Here is a 20,824-nt window from a genome sequence, read left to right on the forward strand (position 1 = left end):
GTTTTTTAGTATTTATGTTTTTGGAGTTTATATTGTTTTATAATTTGTATTGGTTCAATACTCCATCTGTTTTGCTGTGTGTGTTGTACACCACCCAGAGCCCTTCGGGGGAAGGGCGGAATATAAATCTGATCATAAATAAACAAACAAATAAATAAATAAATAAATAGAATAACTTTGCAGACACAGACACATACTTAACGTTCGTGTTGGTGCAGATGATGTACTCGATTTCATCCGAATATGGGTTCTGGAACGTGAAGCTGCTGGTCCGGATTAACATCCATTCCCGGTTTTTGGTACGGAAACGATACATCACGGAAAGAACCTGACCTTTAAGCTTAACAACCTGCAGAAGATATAGCGAAAATCAACGATGGGAGAAAGTAGCAGGGCAGCCAAGAAGATACATTAACGCAACGTGCCCCATTTACTTTTTCAAAACAGAACAAGGACCATTTCCCTACAAATCAGTTAGCATCACTAGTTGTTATCGGCTTAGAGTTGACCTTGCGTAATAGTTTAGACTCCTCATCAACAGTTTTCTGATGCTGCTCCATACAGGCAATCGAGATCCCCCCCCCCCCCCCCCCGATAAAGATTTCACAGCCTTTTAGCTGCCATAATCAACCTAGAAACTGTCTCTGCATCAGATTCTCCAACTGACCTCTCCCAAATAACACAATAAAAACTGTTGGCACCGAACACAGCAAGCATTCTGAACTATCATAGCTCGGTTCTTTAACTGTATTCCAGAAAGTTGGAATTTGCAAACAGTTCCCCCAAAATCCATAAAAAGTCAGTATTGTTCATTTGACTTCTCAAACTTCCTTCTAGGACAGCATGGAGAAGATTTGCATGGTTGGTTCCCCCACCCCACCCCACCCCACCCCACCCCCTCTTTCCCCAGTTTTAGAATATATTCAGAGATAGTCCCAGAGGTAAATCACAATATATCCTGAGTAATATTATCCCTAAAAGGGACCATAATCGTATGTATCAGAGCCTCTAATCTTATGAAGAAGAATGCATACAAGGCTGTCTTAGTCACTGAACTGTGATGTTCCCCTATTACAAGCAGTGCATAAATGTATTGTCAAAGGTTTTCAAAGCCAGAATTAACCAGCTGTTGTGGGTTTTCCGGGCTGCGTGGTCTGATAGCTTTAGATACTAACATTCCACCTGCATCTACGGCTGTCATGTTCAGCGGCAGGTCCACACAGTAAGATGTGTTTTGTGGCACGTGTTACTGTGGCATGCCTCTGAAGATGCCAGACACAGATGTGGGTGAAAAGTAGAAACTAAAACTACCAGACCACAGCCTGGGAAACCCACCAGAACCAATGAATAAAGGTCCTGGGCAGGCATTGAATCTGCAGAACAGCAGCTAGGAGACTGCAGTTGAGCCTAGAGCAGTGGTGGCAAACCTTTTGCACTCCAGATGTTATGGACTACAATTCCCATCAGCCCCTGCCAGCACGGCCAATTGGCCATGCTGGCAGGGGCTGATGGGAATTGTAGTCCATAACATCTGGCGTGCCAAAGGTTCGCCACCACGGGCCTAGGGTAATTAACCCATAACATCACCCTGGCTAAAAAAACGGGCAAGACCAACTCCTTCCTAGTCAATCGTGTGCCTGCTGGGATGGCAGAACTATCTCATTTTCATATATGTTGCCTTTCCTCCAAAGATATCAAGGGATTATCTTCATAATGGCCAAACGAACTAACTTTGTAAATCAGTGCTCGAAACATGAATTCGATGAGAGATGGAATCCTTATTTTTAATATGTATTGGAATCGATCATGTAAACATAAGATAATTCAAGCATTGGAAATGAATAATATCTAAGATATAGTAATTGGAATTGCAAAAATAGTTTGGAGCAAACAAATGACAAAGATTATGAGATTTTATAAAGTCTCTCTGGTAATCAGAAAATACTATTTTGGGATCCATTGTGTATTTAATATAATGGTGGGTAGATATTTTTTATGCTGTAACTTTTACTGTTCTCTATCATTTTCTTTTTTCCTTTTTTTTTTTGATCTGTTTAATATACGTTGAAAAATAATTTTAAAATAATTTTTTTAAAGGGATTCTAAAGATCAGGCCAAGAGACTACAATCGAATCTAACTCACCCAGTGCACTTCATGGCAGAACCCAATTGTAGCTCTCGTCCAAATGCAAAGATCTTCCTATACACCACATCAACATGGCTCTCCACTAGTTGATTAAGAAATCTGCTCTACACTGAGCAACCTGGAAAGCTGGAATCTCCACTTAAAACAGGAAAAGGCATACGTGAAAAGAAGAAAAAATACTTTTATGGTTCCCAGAACAATAAATTTTGGTCCTGGATAAAAGCCAGAAGTGAATGTTTTCTTTAAGCTATGTTTTACGCTTTCTTCCTAGTTTCAGTCGGATGAGGCACACATCCTTTGAACGACAGCCGTTCTACCACCACACCCGACAGGGTGACTGTAAAAATAGAGTTTGTGTATAAATGTCCAGAGGAAGGGTTTTCCAGTGATTCTAGACAGCCACCCTCTGCAACTTTCGATACAAATCCCATTTGTTGTTCTTGGCTTCTGAACAGTTCATTTGGGCTTAATTTTCCTACCCTGATGAATAAATTTATCTTTTGCAGGAGGCAAAGATACTGAAATTGGCCGGAGATGCAAAATCCTGCTCAGGTTGGTCTAGCCCTAAACGGTTCCTGATAAGGTTGGCCATTTCTAAAACTTCTCCTTTTCTGGGGCATCCTACACCCCAGTGAATCTTGCAATAAGCTCATGTTATTTTTTTTTGAAAAAGAAAAAGAGCATACACTCTCACATTCAGGCACAAATCGCTGCATCAGTGATGTAGGTATATATATTTTTATAGGGTGGGTTTGGGGATGGGGCCCAGGGGGTGTGACCCACCTTTCAAAGCCCCGCCCCCAGCCGGTGGGGGCGCGGGGGGTGGAATCCGCACCACTATTCTGGTCACGTGGGGGGTGCAAAATCACCCCCACACACACGACCAGGACGATGGCAGGGGGTGGAGCCGGTGGCGAGACATCCCATCGTTTTGGGAATGTCTTGGTTGGAGACCCACGATCCTACCATACGTTGGACTCCCCGCACCATCACATCTGACTTATGGTGACCCCTGCTGGGGTTTTCAAGGCAAGGAACTTCCGAGGTGGTTTGTCATCGCCTGCCTGTTCGGTCGGCTGTCTTTGGTCATTAACCAGACTCTGGGTTATCGTACTTTAGGGTGTTGTGGGTCTTCCGGGTTGCATGGCCGTGTTCCAGTAGCATTTTCTCCTGATCTTTAGCCTGCATCTGTGGCTGGCATCTTAAGAGGATCATCCATCCAGAGGATCATCCATCCAGAGGAGCAACACAGATGCAGGTGAAATGTCAGGAGAAAATGCTACTGGAACACAGCCAGAAAACCCACAACACCCTAGTGATTCTGGCCATGAAAGTCTTCGACAATACAGAAGTCTTTATTAAGAATCCAGAAGCAGGTACCAAATTGGGCAAAGCCAGTTCTAAAGAGCACAGGAAGATTATCCCTGATATAATAGCACAGACTCCGCCTGCCCTGTACCAGTGTGAGAGATTCCCAGCAGTTTCAGTGTAGTTTAGACTATGAATGCCTTATCTGTTAACTCGTTGCCAAGCAACAGAATACCTTTCAGTGCAGAGGCCCCATACTCGTGTAGCAGAATTCCCATCCACCACCAACCCTTTAGCAGAGTTCCCATCCCCTGGGCTGCCAATCTCCTGGCAGGAGCCTGGTCTTAATTAAGTGAAAGCAGCATGGCAAAGCATAATCCCAAAGAGCAACCATACACAGCGAATGAAACAGGCCAAAATGCTCGGCGCAAACAATCTCATGCTACACCCCAGATCAATCAGAATCAATTTGTCCAACAAGGACGTGAATTCCAGTCACAGATCTGTGGTGCTCTGGAAAACCCAAAGCTAGGTCCAGAATTGCTTCCATATGCTTGCATGTTTCCGTTAGCAAATCTCAATGCTATCTCCGAAGACTTTGCATTGACAGCCAACATTTTCAGGATTGTTTTATATAAACAATTTTTTTGGGGGAAAAAAAGGATATCCCAATTATGGGTGGTATCTTCCAAACAGCTCGAGCGAGTATAGCCCAGCTGAAATTGGCAGAAATTCCACTGCCACTTCCCACCAACTTTGGAGAAGAAAGTTTGGCCAGAGCTCCTGTGTAACGTTCTTAACTCTGAAAGCCTTTCTCCCCAGCCAAATCAGACTGAATTTCACTGCAATTCACTAGAGCCACTTGCATCTTGCCTGTGACAAGACCCGGCGCCAAGAAATCAGGAAGCTTTTGTAAACTGAAAAAGCATGAATTCTCTTAGTCCAGGGGGTCCCCAAACTTTTGAGTTTGAGGGCACATTTGGAGTTCTGACATGGTATGGGGGCGCAGCACAAATGGTTGCCATAAAATGGCTGCTGGAGGCGGAGCCAGACACAAAAATCGCTGATGCAGCTTACCTGTTGGAAGCTCTCTCTCAGGTGACTCTGATCTTCTGGATGGCAGAATTCTAAAATGTCTTTTCCCAAAAGGTCCTAATGAACAATGGAGAAAATTTCCTTTTTCAAAAAGGTAAGCAAAAATTACAAGGGACTTTCCAAATCCTATAAGGCACTGAGGTCAGGTTTGGGTAAGTTTCTGAAACCTGGGTGTCATTTTGAGAATTGTGAATCTGAAGAAAATAGGGTAGAGGCGTGGGAGTCTGGGAACAGGAGAAAAAACAGACCTGTGGCTGGTAGCCAATAACGCTGATGCATCTTGGATCCACAAAGGTGATAATGCCGTCTGAGTTGTGTCGGGACAAAAACTCCGTGGGGACGGACATCCCATTCATGTCCATGCACACTGGAGAGCTAGTTACCTGAAAGGAAGAATCAGAGATGCTCGGTTCAATAAAAAAGGGAACAAATGACAAAGGGAAAGCCTGCAGAAATAAAACCTGCAGGGACTCTGCCACCCTTCCAAAGATATCTCTGGCTCATTCTGCACATGCAGAATAATGCACTTTCAAACTGCTCTCAGTGCTCTTTGAAGCTGTGCGGAATATCAAAATCCACTTGCAAACAGTTGTGAAAATGGTTTAAAAACGCATTATTTTGCGTGTGCGGAAGGGGCCATAGAGTGCATTGTCCATTTTTACAGTATATAGACTGTTTTTATTGACCCCCCATATCACAGACTAGCAATAAAGCCTGTTGTGTGAGAAAATAGAATGGGCTCTGGAAAACTTATTTTACGCTCCTATCCCATCCCCTTTATGCTCCCAGAACTTTTTGTGTTCCTGGTTTTTCTCTGTGAGTTGATGCTCACATCTCTAGGTGGATTACACAGGTTAAAAACAATTAAATAACAATAAAACATCACAAATAAAAGATAACCATTCAAACAACAATAAAAATAATATTTAAATCATCTGAACCCCCACGCCCCAGACCAGCAGCTATAGAGGGATTTTGCAGAGAGGCTAACCAAATGCGCAAAAATCACATGGCAAAATCACCCATTAGTAACCCCCTCTCGGCACACACAAATAATTAGTAACCTATTCTCGGGAACCTGTGAGAACCTGCTGGATCCCACCTCTGCAAAGAGGACGGTCTTGCCATGTGCTAAACCCATAAAGGGCAGGCATTTGGTAACGGGCCCTCTAAGCGTTCCCCAGTGCTGTGCGGCAATCCAAAAACACTGCATGGAACTGAGCCACCCGGGAGCGCTCCCCTTGCTGGGAGCACCAATACAGAGGCCATGCAGCTGCGCACATGCACAGTTTACAGGAGCCAGGGGGGTGTAGTGGTTAAGAGCAGGTGGATTCCAATCTGGAGAACCGGGTTTGATTCCCCGCTCCTCCACCTGGGTGGCAGAGGCTTATCTGGTGAACCAGATGTATTTCTTCACTCCTGCATTCCTGCTGGGTGACCTTGGGCTAGTCTCAGTTCTCTCAGAACTCTCTCAGTTCCAGGAAGGGAAAGGAGCTTGTAAGCCTCCTTGAGTCTCCTTACAGGACAGAAAGGTGGGAGTATAAATCCAAACTCTTCTTTTCCTTCTTGCTGAGGGGAGGCTAATCTAAAGCCTGGAGGAGAAGTTTACAATGCCCACTTCTTGAGACTGATTTTCCATAAAGAGCATTCTTGTACATTTTGTATGGGGAAAAATGAGCACCAAGCATTGCTGGTCTTATGCTAGAGGTCATTACTGGAACCTGCACTTTCTGGTCCCAGCTCCAAGCAAGAGTCCTTCTTTCTTCAACCTCTCCTCCACACACTATAGGGCCAGATGGGCTTCTCAGGCAGGAGAGCACGGAGCAAGTTCCATCGAATGTTCCCCTCTAACTTCTCAGTGTGCCAAGATACAAGTCCGAGGCTCAAAAAGGTCACTGCCATCCAGTTGGGAGATCTACTTCCTGGAGGGAGAAGAGGTCATGATGCCGGCCCCCTCCCAAGCCTCTTTGTGACTAAACCTGCCCCATTCCCGCTGCCCGCTCCTGACTTCCGCTGTCATTCACAGCACGCTTGATGTCAGAGATGTGCCATTGTTCCGTGGACAGGCAATGGTATTGGTGCACAACAGTTTGTTTTGGCAGCTGAAATGCCTTGTAAGCCCCAGGAAACCACCCCACCTATCTCTTAACACTAAAACATTAAAAGTTAAGGGATTTGATCACGTTTATCCCATGTGACAGGCCAGGACTGCTGTGTAAACAGGTGGGAAAATCTTTCCTCCCATTAAATTGGGTTCAGACTCTCAGAAAAAAAAATGTATTGTGGGATTCCACGTTCTGTCCCCTTCCACCTTTCCCCCTCAGTGGTAAGTATGCATTTTTAAATATTGGCCGCTGTGGAGTTGAAGTTAGATTTTGAAAATGTTTTGACTGTATTTTTTACAAAATGCTGGAAGCCACCCTGAGCTTGCAAGGAGAAGAGTAGAAGAAAGAAAGAAAGAAAGAAAGAAAGAAAGAAAGAAAGAAAGAAAGAAAGAAAGAAAGAAAGAAAGAAAGAAAGAAAGAAAGAAAGAAAGAAAGAAAGAAAGAAAGAAAGAAAGAAAGAAAGAAAGAAAGAAAGAAAGAAAGAAAGAAAGAAAGGCAAGCTTTGGCCTTTTATTTCAATCCTACTTGATGCAAAATTTCAGCAATCCACAAACTATACCAGCTTGCATAGTTTGTACTGTCTGCTGCTGTAAGTAGGTTTCTACTGTGCCATTTTTGTCTTTGTTTCTGCCATGTTAATACTTCATGCCTGGTTGGTTTTCTCTACCAGTCAAACACCTCCTGCATCACCTTTTGGATATCCCACTTTGACAATGAATAACATAAACAAACAAAAAATGTGTTGGAAGACAAGGTTTTCACAAAGACAGCTTTTACCTGAAGCCTTCCTATTGCCACCAGACAATATTTGCTGCCTTGACTCACATCCGCATCTTCTTCTGGAATGGTCATTCCTAAAAAAAAAAGTTTTAAATCCCAGTTATGCCAAGTGAGAACACTGGCTTGACTCAAGTCTTGCTTTTCCTCCAAGGAGCTCAGATCTTGCAACAGACTTGCAAAACTATCTTTGTAAGAAGCCCTCCCTCCAAAAGTCAGGAAAAGTGAACGGACACCACGAAACACAGTAGAGGGCACCACGATACCCGTTGGCACTTATTTGGGAATCAAAGCTTTTTTACACCAATCGGCCCACCCTTAGCAAAGTCGGTCGGGAGTTAGCCCCTGGGCACTCCCACCTTCCTGCGATGTTCTTCTCTTAACTTCAATACCTAAAAGGATATCGTGATCTAGGATGCTTTCCCAACAAACTTGTGTGGAGATGGTCCACTCCCCGCTAACTTTGGAAGTTGGCTACCGCTGTTACAGACTCAAGTCCATTTGAATCGTCCCCTGGCTTCATTAGGGAATATTTTGCACTCTTGTACTGAAAGACTTCGGGGTTTCCTAACAATCCCATCACAGACACATTTCATCACACTGGAAAGAAAACAACAGCCGGAAAAAACAAGCGGGCATTTGCTTTTCCTTTGTTTTCTCAAACCATTTTAACAGGACTTAATTTTATAAACATGAAAGGGATACAACAGCATTTCAGAAGACTATTTTCAGCCCTTCTGGGTTACACAAAAAGTACTGTTTTGATCCAGAAGCATTCTCTACTCCACTAAGTAATCAAATTTCCAAAGTCAGGCTTTGAAGCCGTAAACTTCCTACATATGCTTGAGAGATTTTAAGCTATTTAAAACCTTTCCCCAGAGTCACTTGGACTCACGTCACAAGACAGTGATCCATCGCTGAAAAACATCTTTTGGCATGCTGGTCAGGTTAATCAGAAAGCAAGCTTGTGTTTTGAATCAATTTCGATCTTTCCATTCTAACCTCTTCTATTCTCCCCGAACATGGTGTATGGAGATAAAGCACAGTTTGCACAGTTTCTTCTGAGCACCTATGTACATACTTGAGGTGTTAAAGCTTGTTTAGAGAGCCAGTGTGGTATAGAAATTAAGGCCCCTTCTGCCAGTGGTGTAGTGCCAAGGGGCTGAGAACATGACACACCGGAGGTGTGCACCCTGAGAGAGTGGCGGAAGGGCGTTCCAGGAGGGCTGATGGGCAAAGCGAGGGAGCCGCGTCAGAGCAGAGAATTGCATGCATGCCCCAGGTATAGTTCCCCCTTGCTTCGCCCCTGTCTTCCGCATGTGCAGAACAATGCCCTTTCAATCCACTTTCAATGCACTTTGCAGGTGTGCAGAACAGCAAAATCCACTTGCAAACAATTGTGAAAGTGGATTGAAAGGGCATTATTCTGCACGTGTGGAAGGGGCCTAAGAGTGGTGGACTCTAATCTGGAGAACTGGGTTTGCTTTCCCCACTCCGCTCTATGAAGCCTGCTGGGTGCCCTTGGGCCAGTCACAGTTCTCTCAAAACCCTTTCAGCCCACCTACCTCATAAGGTATCTGTTGTGGGGAGAGGAAGGGGAACAGTGTGTAAGCCACTCCTTCAAACTGAAAAAAGGGGTATAAAACCAAATGCTTCTCTTCTGCAAACTGTTTCATCAGGCCTCCAATACAATTCTATGCTGAGTTACAACATTCAGAATCCATTGACCTCAATGAAATTAGATGTGTGTAACTCTACGTAGGACTGCGCTCCTAATTACACATGCCATAACGCTTCATTTTTAGAAAAAAAATCATGCCAATAGTCGAGTTTGTTTGGAAACCCCCAGAATCCTCCTATTTGGACAGTGGCTCTCTTCTGCAGAGAGGAAATGCTCTCTTCATCTGCTCTTCAGCCTTGCTTCATGTTTTTGGGTTGAGACACTGAAAACTGATGCTCTAAAACCATGCACGTTGTCAAAAGCCCATGTCACAAAATTCAGGTGCAAACACTTGCTTGTGCTTTGGTAGTCATATTAAGAGCTACCAACCCAGCTGTGAGCTGCTTTTAACTCTGCTCGGATAGGGCCTGTGTACAAGACCAAGCTACTGGGATCAGTCCCCCTGGAGAAAATGAACACTCTGGAGAATGGACTCTATGATACTGTACCCCGTAGAACTCCCAGTCCTCCCAGGTTCCTAACCTGATTTCTGGTAACATTACCTTGCAGACTGCCTTGGTGGTCTGGCTTCAGGGCCCAAGAACACCCCCCACCGCACTTCAAAATAATAATGGTGGGGGCAGCCCAGCTATTCTTCCACAATCTCCTTTTGAAGAGCAGTTCTCTAAAACACTTACCCTTGAACCAGTTCACTGAAAGAAGAACAGTTTGGATTTATACTCCACCTTTTTCTCCTGTAAGAAGACTCAAGGTGGCTTACAAGCTCCTTTCCCTTCCTCTCCCCTCAACAGACACCTCAAGGTGGGGATGAGAGTTCAGAGAGAGCTGTGACTAGCCCAAGGTCACCCAGCAGGAATGTAGGAGCAGGAACCAAATCTGGTGCACCAGATAAGTGCCACTCAGGTGGAGGAGTGGGGAATCAAACCTGGTTCTCCAGATTAGAATCCACCTACTCTTAACCACTACACCACACTGTCTCACCAAGCCATTAAAAGCTGTTGCCTGCAACATTGCAGACAATCATCCAAACAATTTTTTTGGTTTTCTGCTCTTTCTGGGTAATAGTGATGTTACACAGTTTATTCGTATGGTTAGTGCCCCAAATGTATCAATTCCCCCAGACACGGAATACCAATGTTTGAATATTCCCCCATATAAAAAACAAACTCAGTATAGTTAAAAAACAGAACACATCCAGATTCTAGCTCTGCTCAGTCCTCATGGGTTTGTTCTCTACACATGGGAGAGGTTTTCAATTTTAATTGCAGGGGGAGAATTCAAAATGGCACCTGCCCACAGAAACTTAAATTAAAATACAGCTAATATTGCGGCCTCAGGATCTTAACACCTAATTGTGCCACGTTTTTAGCCCAGTTCTTAGGAAAACATTGTAAAGCGAAAAAGCTGAAATTCAGGCCAAAGTCCCATAAAGATTTAACTGCTATGGTTAGCTACTGCCATAAGTATAATCTGAGCAGCTATAAGCAAACAGACGCTAAAGCAGCTGTCTGAAAGGGAAAAGTAAAAACAAATTCCAAATTTCTATACTATCTGACATGTTGTTTACTTTGGGAGTTTTCTGTGTAAGACGTGCATTGGGGCTGTGTATGAGCCAGAACACTAGTTCTGGCTTTGATTTAGTACTTATAAAACTTCTAGCACACTCAAACACACATTCTCTCTCGCTCGCTCACGATAGCCATCTCTCGACCAAATATTTTCCATTGATGGATATGTGAGGAACAGAAACGATTAAGGAAAATGTATCATATGGGCTGAATAAAAATTCATTTCCTTTTCAGAAATATGAGCTCCCTAATAAGAGAAAAGAGGTGGGTGGGAGGAATAAATACTTGCTTAAATTAAATGCAAAAATGAAAATAGGGAGGACTGGCAGGGGTGAGGTATTCCGTTTCTGTACGTCACAGGACTCGCTAATGCAACAATTTACATTGCCATAAGTTGTCCCGTTAACCCTACGGCAAACAGAAAATGCAAAAACCCAACCAGGGACGTTCACAACCTACTGAGAAACTGTGTTTCAAAGTTTACAGTAAAATATACTGTGCATCGTATCTTAACACAGTAACTTGCTGACCATGTATTTTCCTGAAACCATTTGTTTACACAAAAGGTATTAAACTTATCTCACTGTGGTTTACAAAGACCCTACATTTAGAAGTCCTTCCCACTGACTCATCCGCTGAAGAATTCGTGCCTCTCGCAGAATCCTGAACATGCCATCAGGATTCTGTGGTATGTCGCCAGACTTAAAAATGAGAGGATAAGAGTTCAAAAAGGGCAAAAGAGTTGTATCTCTTTAAGAGTGCACGTTTGCGGATAGCCACAGTCCCATTGGATCATGGAATCTTGCTGGGTGACCTTAAACCAGTCACATGCTCTCAGCCTAATCTACTTCATAAGGCCGTTGTGATGGTAAAGATAAGCCCCTCTGGGTCCCCAAGAAAGTCTGAGTACAAACATAAAAGTAAAGTTTCCCCTTCAGTCGTGTCCGACCCTGGGGTGCCACTGCGAGCAGTGATTTTATAGGCAAGCCTCTTTTGTGGGGTAGTTTGCCATTGCTTTCCCTGGCTATTCTTTACCCCCTAGCTATGGCCTAGGTACTCATTTACCGACCAAGAATGGATGGATGGCTGAGTTGACCATGAGGCAGCTGCCAGGATATCTGACCCACAGGGGGCTCGAACTCCTGACCGTGTGAGTGGCAGTGCAAGCACTTAACCACTACACCACGTGGTTCTTCATGAACATAATGTAAAGCAAATAAATCAATGAATACTCTTGGCATGGAAATTTAGAAGAAGAAGAAGAAGAAGAAGAAGAAGAAGAAGAAGAAGAAGAAGAAGAAGAAGAAGAAGAAGAAGAAGAAGAAGAAGAAGAAGAAGAAGAAGAAGAAGAGGAGCAGGAGGAGCAGGAGGAGGAGCAGGAGGAGGAGTTTGGATTTATATCCCCCCTTTCTCTCCTGCAGGAGACTCAAAGGGGCTTACAATCTCCTTGCCCTTCCCCCCTCACAACAAACACCCTGTGAGGTGGGTGGGGCTGAGAGAGCTCCGAAGAACTGTGACTAGCCCAAGGTCACCCAGCTGGCGTGTGTGGGAGTGTACAGGCTAATCTGAATTCCTCAGATAAGCCTCCACAACTCAAGCGGCAGAGTGGGGAATCAAACCCGGTTCCTCCAGATCAGAGTGCACCTGCTCTTAGCCACTGTTCTTAGCCACTACGCCACTGCTCTTAGCCACTACACCACTGCTGTAAGATTGTGAAGGACTCGGACAGATGTTATTTTACCAGTTTGGAGCGATGACAAATGAGCCCTGGGCTCCTCCATGCTGGGAGCCTGATCTTCTCAAGCAGAAACGAATGTTAGGCCATGCTCAATGAGGTGATGGGAAATGTCATCCAGTCACGGCTGATTTACGCCAATCCTGCAGGGTTTGCAAGGCAAGAGACTTCAGGAGATGGTTTGCTAATTGCCTGCTTCTGTATGGCCTACTTTCTGAGAGAACTGGGAATGGCCCAAGGTCACCCACTTAGGGCTTCACATGGAGAAGTAGGGAATTGAACCTGGTTCTCCAGATTAGTGCCCACTGCTCTTAACCACGACACCACGTTGGGGATTGCCACTTGGCTAAGAGAGTTCTGAGAGAATTGTGACTGGCCTAGGTCATGCAGGAGGCTTCATGTGCAGGATTGGGGAATCGAACCTGGATCTGTACATTAGAGTCTGCCGCTCTTAACCGCCACCTCACTCTGGTTCTCCAAGCTCAACACCCAGTTTGTATTTACTGTGTGTTCTTCTTGGACCTGGGATCTGTCCCTGGATTCCAAAAAGTGGACAGAACACAGATTCAGGGAGACTCAACTCTCGGTGGTTCATACAGCGATGCCTGACCAGGCACTATACATCTCAAACAAATGATTCCCAAATTCTTTCTGTGAACTGGAAACATTTTTGGCTTTTCTCAAGAGGGTCAAAGGCAGTCTCGGAGGCTGAAGTCATAATGAGGCAAACCTGGAAACAATTGTCCTACAGCAACTCATTCCTCTCATGATGAGGACTTCGGAGTGCCAACGTTCGCTCAGAATGGATATAAGGGAATAAAAGAATGCCTCTCCTCCAGACAAAAAGAGGTGAAAGACTGCAAAATTAGGTCATCTGTTTGCTCACTCAAATAAGCATCCTTGTGACTCGGAGCCCCAGGAAGAAGGCGAGTTCAGCCGAGAAAAAAACACCAGAGTTTATGAAAGGGAATGTGGGCTCTTTGCTCCCCGAAACTAGGTCTTAGCTGCCTCACAGTCGAGCAGCTGAACATGTACTTGGATGATTTTGAGGCCCGGGTGTCTGGTTTTATTTAGCTGTAAGACATCTGTTTGGTACTATGTGAATAAACAGTGTGGGGAGCAGAGGAATGCTTGGTAGGAGAAAGAGATGTGGGTATAAGAGTAGAAAGGAGGTTTGTTTTTCAGAGGTTGTGGCTGTCCGTGCCAGGAGCAAGCTAGGACCACAGTTATGAAACCAAAAGGAGGAAATACAGCCAATGACTGAAGACTCAGGCCTGATCTACACAGCTGTTGACCAAGAGTGGACCACATCACTTCAGATAACAGGGGTGTCTGTCCCATTTTTTAACAGTCTGGTCCACTGGATTTGACCAGAAGTCTAGCCGGCCTGCTATTCTGTTTAGTGGTCAGCCAGATGTTTCCAAAAAGCTCACAAACTGTAAAGCTCTGTGCTTCATCCTTGGCTTCAACCCTTACTCAGAGGTATGCTGCCACGCAAGAGAGCTCACGCTTGCAAACAGCTGCCTGCCCACATACCCCAGAACGAACATGACGTTTTGACAGAAGGGAAAACGGGCAGGGAAAAAAAGCTTTTGTGTCTGTCGCCTACAGCACTGGCCTTCAGTTCTTCCAGAATTAGGACCCACTTTTTGATCACAGGTGGCAGCGCTGAACTAGGAGCCTCAAAGAACTGATGGAAGTTCTTTGAACATGCCTAACATACTAGGGAAGACGCATACAGCGTTCCCCTGCTCTGGCAGCGAGACGTTTCTGTGTAGAACCTACAGAATTGATACATGGACTATATGGAACTGAAGTTTTGTTGCTGAATAGAGAATTGAATGGACTAAGTGATTATTTATGTTTAGTTATAAGAGTTGGAAGACTTATGCTGTATTTTTAAGAACCTTGTCAGAGAAATAAGGAAATGTAAATACAAATAGAAGTGTTGAGTTGTTCAATTATATATAAGATTAATATATAAGATTAGACACAGCCAGAGTGCAACGTGTGTATTTTTGAGTTTATTTGGGCTAGCGCTGAATTACAGCCACATGACGTGGCATGACAGGAAATGACATCACAGGACTGTCATGACATCACAGTCATATGACAGGAGGAAGAGGCATCTGCTCCTCTGAACCTGCCTATATTAAGGAGGAATTCTTTCCCCTCTGAATGATTTTGCCCCATTTTCCTACTGTATTTCTCATCATGCATAAAATTAGAGATTTGGTGCTGTCTATTAGGTTATTTACCGGCTCGTGCGCCCACGATCCTTCCATAAAGCAGCCAGACCGCTATGGCTCTATGGGGCTTGGCATTACCAGAAGGTCTTGACCCCTGCATTGGAGACAACTGACCTAGAAGAGACTCTTATCCTCTTTAGGCCAGGCAAGTCTGATGGAGCTTATGATTATTTCGTCGAGTCTTTTTCTTGTAAATCAAAATGTTTATTTACAGTAAGCTAAAAACCTTGTTAGACACCGCTGAAAAAATACACAGGAAGAACTCTTTCTAAGTACTTTATAGTTCAGTGAATTTCTTTTTCTTTGTGTGTGCTTTTAGTGTTGGAAAGATTTTGAAGTACCATTTTTTAAAAAAATAATTCAATGAAAAAACCCCCAACTCAGCTCACATTACACTTTCCACTGCTGAAGTATAAACTGTGGCCCCATTATGTGAATTAGATTCATTTTGTTTAAGTGGCTTCTGAAACCCCGGAAGAATGAATTGTTTGCAACGCCCGCGCATACGCTCAACACACACCAACATCATGTAACCTAAACAGTTATCTGTCAAAAAGATGCCAAACAGCTTAGGGTTCTACCAGAACATGGCCAGCAGTGAGGTAAAATCTGCTCGAAAATGTGTTTCGGTGAAACGGGGCCTCTGGCATTTGCAGTCTCAGGAATGAAGGAGGCCGTGTTTGTGGTACACTTAAGCTCACACAACGAAAGGGCAAAATAGTGTGTTGTGATTCCTATCAGCAGGAGTTGTCAGAGACATCAGAAGCGGTTGCAGCTGGTCCAAGTGGTAAGGTCAGCCAAACCATCCTTAACAACACGGCCCAGTTAGATTCTGGACTTTGTCTCCAGCTGTTCCCCCCACATCATCTCATATGTAAATACTCCCATGTGGAATATTGAGTTACCAGTGTGTGCTTAGACCAACACAACAGACCAAGGAATACAACTGCCATTCCCAGAAGTCATCTTTTGGATCAAGGACACAGCAGACAAGGAGGCAACAAGGCACCCAAAAGGACTTGTAGGGACCCAGCCCTGCGTACCCTGCTGTAAATCCCCCCATCATATCATACGGTGCCTCTGAAATGTCTCTTAGTGTCAAACGTGGTGGACGTTCCTGGTGACAATTCCAGAAACCAATCTGAAGCTAAGCGAAACTACGGCCACACACAACTGGTGTCAAAAACAAGAGTCACATATCTAGATCACTGTCTGTAAATTCTTTCCTAATCCAATCCACCTCAATGGCTACTGTTGGCAAGAAGAAGAAAGGCAGGGGACACCATGGTCTCCAGAAAGCCCCCCTCCACTTTCTGGATGGACAGAACTGAGGTATACATGTCCAGTATCTAATACAGTCAGGTAGAAGCAAATATTCCCTGCATGAGGCAAGCTAGCATCTACCCTTGTCTTTTGCCTGAGATGCTCGCTTTCTACACACACGGATGCTTTTCTTAAGTTTGAGACCACTGAGGAATACTGCTACCTGCTCCCCCACCCCCGCACGCCTAGTGTATACATTAAAGAATTTTAAAGCTCCCTCAGGGATGGACTCTTTGAATGTTCAGCTTGGAAGCCCTGAAATTTATGCCCAAGAAGCACCATCCTCCAAGAACTTGCACTGCCTACGTCGTTGGTGTCCCGTTCCCGATCATTTAATAAGGCTTAAGCGGGAGGCTGCCCGAAAAGAATAAGAGTAAGACTAAATTGAAACGGATCGCTTGCCTATTTTACTTGCCGGAGGCCAAGCTTTGATATAGCCAGTGCAGTGGACCACCGCGTACTGCGCTTCTCCTTCTTTCACTGGGCCGAGGCCATTCCTAAATGGGGAAAAAGTGAAACAGGGTGCCTTTTAAAAGGAACATATTGTTTTATGTACGCACAGGTTAACTTCAGTCACACAGGGAAGATCCTTGTGCGAAAATCTACACAGCCAATCATAAGCCCTGCTGGCGGCCCAGGCTATTTTCTAAAAATACTTCACAGGTTTTAGAAATGGGATAGGCCAGTGATGGCGAACCCTTTTGAGACCGAGTGCCCAAAATGCAACCCAAAACCCACTTATTTATCACAAAGTGTCAACACGGCAACTTAACCTGAATACTGAGGTTTTAGTTTAGAAAAAATGGTTAGCTCCAAGGCGTGCGCTACTCGGGAGTAAGCTTGGTGGTGGTCGGTGGCTTGGCTTTGAAGCAACCATGCAACTCTTCCAATGAGTGAATCATGACCCTAGGAGGGTTTACTCAGAAGCAAGTCCTATTGCCAGCAACCAAGCTTACTCCCAGGTAAAGGATCGCGCTTTAGTTCTTCGCATGAAAATCGGGGTGGGGGTGGGGGGTGGGGTAACAACGCTTAACATGGTTACCTACACTGCTTACCCAAAACTCGGTCTTAGGTTTAATGCTAATCATCGAGCCCAGCAGCCCAGGCCAGCCTAGATGTGGGGGGAGGGGGGCGACTCTGTTTGCGTGTGCCCACAGAGAGGGCTCTGAGTCCCACCTCTGGCACCCGTGCCATAAATTCGCCACCACTGGTATAGGCAGATGCCTCTTATCTAGCCACTGTGTGCTCTGGAACTGGAACCATGGCTTTAACCGCACTTTTGATTCAGAACTACACCCAGTTGGCTAGTCTCAAACCACGGTTTGTCAATTCAGCGACCATCCCAGACTACAGCTGATCACAGCTACACCCATCCTAGCTCTGCTCAGTCTCAAAGGAGGCTTCGTTTTAATCAGAGGAGTTCATTGCAGGACCATGTTCAACTTTAATATAAAGTGTGATTTAAATACATTTCGAACCCCGGTTTGTTTCGTTTTAAATCAACCGCAGCTAACTCAGTCAGAAAAACCGAAGCACAGATAAAATGCAAAGTTAATGTGTGAGATCAGATCCGCTCAGTACCTCCCTATTTCATTCTTCTGAAATTGGTTTTAATTTGACCGTTTCATTAAAATCAAATCGGAACTTTGGCATTGTTCATGACTTCTTTAGCAGTCACATGAAAAGCAACATGCAGAGATGATTCTTGGTGGGCTGAGAACATGAATCGGCCAGTGGGAATTCACAAAGTGTGAATCAGAAACTGGGCCATCCAGCTTATTATTATCTGCAACTCTGAAAGGCACCAGTTTTCTAGTTCCAAGCAGAATGTGGCTTAAAGCAAAGAAAAGACTCACCTGTATCTTTTCCTCATGGTGGTTATTCTATTCAGAGGCAAATGATCTAAAGGGGCGTTTCCACATCTGGAACCAAAGCAGAGTGTCAACAAATTCAGTAACATCGCCTGAGTCCTTGGCCCCTTCTGGATTTTACTGTGCGGAATAGCAAAATCCACTTGCAAACAATTGTAAAAGTGGATTGAAAGTGCATTATTCTGCATGTGCGGAAGGGGCCCTTGAGAGGAACAAAAACATTAAGAACATTTAAACACATGTGCACATACTCTGGTACATCGGTGAGTTTTAAAAACATTCATTTGACTGGGAACCACAGACCAGCCATTTTCTATACAGTTCTTAATACTACTCGGCTATGTGCAATGCTTCTACGTGAGGAGTCTTACTATTCATGAAAAGTGTCAGAGATTCAAAGTATTAAGGTTGGCGGGGAAGAGAGAGCAGAAAACAGTAACTCACATGCAGAATCTTATTGATCAAGGGGTGGGGGGGGGAGGGACTGCCAAAGTTACTAGCCCATAACATTTATTAGCTCATAACATCTTTTGCCCTGAAACCCCTACTGGGTCACTGTGAGTCAGTTGCAACCTGACAGCAAAAACAGAAGTCTGGAACGGCTCATTGACTCAATTGTGCAGTCTTTATAGGGGACAGAGAACATGACACACTCCTTTGGGGGAGGGCGGTATACAAATTGAATAATACAATACAATTCAATTATGCACACAGGTGCGCATAAATCTCCCTTTTGGTTAGTTTAAAATGTAGTTGTGGTCAGAGTGACAAGAGCTTCAAGTTCAAAAGCCACCTGTCTTCCTTCGAGGGATAGCCGGACACAAATGTTGAATCAAAAAAATCCAGAAAATAACATAAATGATTATGCTAAATGTGTACCTCCGGATAGATCTGAGTTTGAGATCAACCAAAGAAATCTGTCAGTCTTGGAACTTGCTACCAAACAATATGGGCTCTTCATTTCTGACATGAATTGCCATGAGATGTGGAGGCTTTAAAAAAAAAATGAGGCAGTGAATTCCCAAAGGAGAAGACTCTTCAAAAATATTAGCCACAGTGGCTAAATGGAACCTTCATGTTCAGAAGCAATCTATCTTAGCATATTAGCCAGTTAGGCAGCAAGTGTTTGGAGTATTTCAAATGGGAAATGTAGTTGTCATTTTTGAAAAGGTGAAATCAGTACGCAGGTACAAAAATCTCAAGACTTTTTTGAGACCAAGTCCTTAAGAACTGTTAAACATCCCTTCACTTTGGCAGTTGGGGTTAATTACTACCAAGCATTTTAACTGAAAAAATAAATGCAATGCTGAGTTAGTCACTTTCAAGAAATTTGCAAATTGCACAACAGGGACATTCTCAAGGTTTGCTCATCTGCCTAGAATTAGCTAGGTGGTTAATTTCCCTTGTCTGTTTACATGTTTTTAAATATACTGGTTAGTTGAGAAACTCTGCTTGCTTCTAAAAATATTTGCTTCTAAAAATATGGATTTAAATAATAATAACATTATGATCAAAACAGAATGGCTTACATTCCAAAGGCCAGATTCGATGTATAGTTTTCTGGGCCAAAGTACAGGAAAGAATTAGACTGTTAAATGCAGCTGGGGAATACACCATTAACTGCAGGCGAGTGGAAGATTCCAATTTGCTAACCAGAACAAGATCCAAACAATGACAGAAAAGAATGTGCTACTCCGTGGCTTTCGACCTTCCATCTTTGGTTTTGTAACGTTTTCCTGGGGGTAGGAACTTCATGGGGTTTTCAAGGCAAGAGACAAACACAGAAACGGTTTGCTATTGCCTGCCTGTGTGTATCAACCTAAGGCTCTTTCCGCACGGGCCGAATACAGCGCCCTGGGGACAGCAAAAATGCCATCCCCAGGGAGCTGTTCGCATGGGCCTACTCGAGCGAGGTTGTTGGGAAACAGCGGCTTCCAACTGCTGCCGTGCGAACGGCAGCGGCTGGAAGGCGCCATCCCTCCCCCCTGTCCCAATCGATTTACCATCCCTGCGACCCGGATCCAGCCCGAGGTTGCCGAGGGGCGAGAACCACGCCCCCTGCCCTGCGACTCCAGAAGCGGTTAGCGCAGGGTAGAAGTGCTTATCCACCTGGCCTGCGGCTGACGTGCCCAGGCTTGGTGCGCGGGAAATACGTTGTCCGGGCGACTGTATGGCGCGGCGCCATCGTCCTGGTAGTTTCTGGGAACCCGTTCCGTTGTAGAAGCGATCCCAGGGGGGGTTGGAGTAGGAACGTAATATGCGCCGACTAACCGGTAACCGTGTGGAAACGGCCTAAGTACCCACAAGGGCCAGTCCTACTTAGCTGCTGAACTTGGATGAGATCGGGCTCCCCTGGACGATCCAGGTCATCAAAGGCATCCAGGGAACAGGGACCAAAGATGGCCTGTCACAAAATTGGCGGCAGTGAAACGGAGCCTCTAATTTGGAAACAAGTATCTATCCTCCATTTTTGATTATACAAGCTGAATCTAGAGGAGTCCAACCACTGGCCTAGAGATGCCTGCCCCCCGGTGGGACCTGGGGATCCTCTCCAAATTAAGGGGATCAGCTCCCCTGAATAAAATAGCTGCTTTTCAGGGTGGACTTGGTGACCTTGTACCCCACTGAAGTCCCTGTTTTCCCCAAGCTCCATCCCCAAATCTCCTCAGTTTCCCAAACTGGATTTTTCAGCAACTCAAGGTTGACTCAGCCTTCCATCTTGCCAAGGTTAGTAAAATGAGTACCCAGCTTGCTGGGAGCAAAGTGTAGATGCCTGGGAAAGGCAGTGGCAAACCACCCTGTAAACAAAGCCTGCCTATTAAACCTCATGATGTGACGGCACCCCGTAAGTCAGTAATGACCTGGTGCTTTCATAGGGGACTACGTTAACCTAATTAAATAGAACTCTTCCCATTAAAAAGATATATTATCTCATAAAATGCCCCAATAGTTGTAATAAGTTGTGG

At 44.6% G+C, this 20,824-nt stretch overlaps 1 protein-coding gene across 2 annotated transcripts in view; it reads right to left on the reverse strand.

Annotated features, from left to right (window-relative positions):
• ARNT2 (aryl hydrocarbon receptor nuclear translocator 2) overlaps positions 1-20,824 on the reverse strand; it is a 141,229-nt gene that overhangs the window by 54,106 nt on the left and 66,299 nt on the right. For both annotated transcript variants that reach the window (XM_048481683.1, XM_048481684.1), the window contains 6 exons: positions 17,844-17,909; positions 16,390-16,484; positions 7,432-7,508; positions 4,798-4,932; positions 4,532-4,606; positions 198-349 (listed from right to left, as the gene is read on the reverse strand). In XM_048481683.1, the coding sequence (XP_048337640.1) occupies positions 198-349; positions 4,532-4,606; positions 4,798-4,932; positions 7,432-7,508; positions 16,390-16,484; positions 17,844-17,909 (600 nt within the window). The remainder of the gene's footprint in view (positions 1-197; positions 350-4,531; positions 4,607-4,797; positions 4,933-7,431; positions 7,509-16,389; positions 16,485-17,843; positions 17,910-20,824) is intronic.

This window comes from Sphaerodactylus townsendi, linkage group LG17, assembly GCF_021028975.2.
Source record: "Sphaerodactylus townsendi isolate TG3544 linkage group LG17, MPM_Stown_v2.3, whole genome shotgun sequence".
NCBI classification, from domain to species: domain Eukaryota; kingdom Metazoa; phylum Chordata; class Lepidosauria; order Squamata; family Sphaerodactylidae; genus Sphaerodactylus; species Sphaerodactylus townsendi.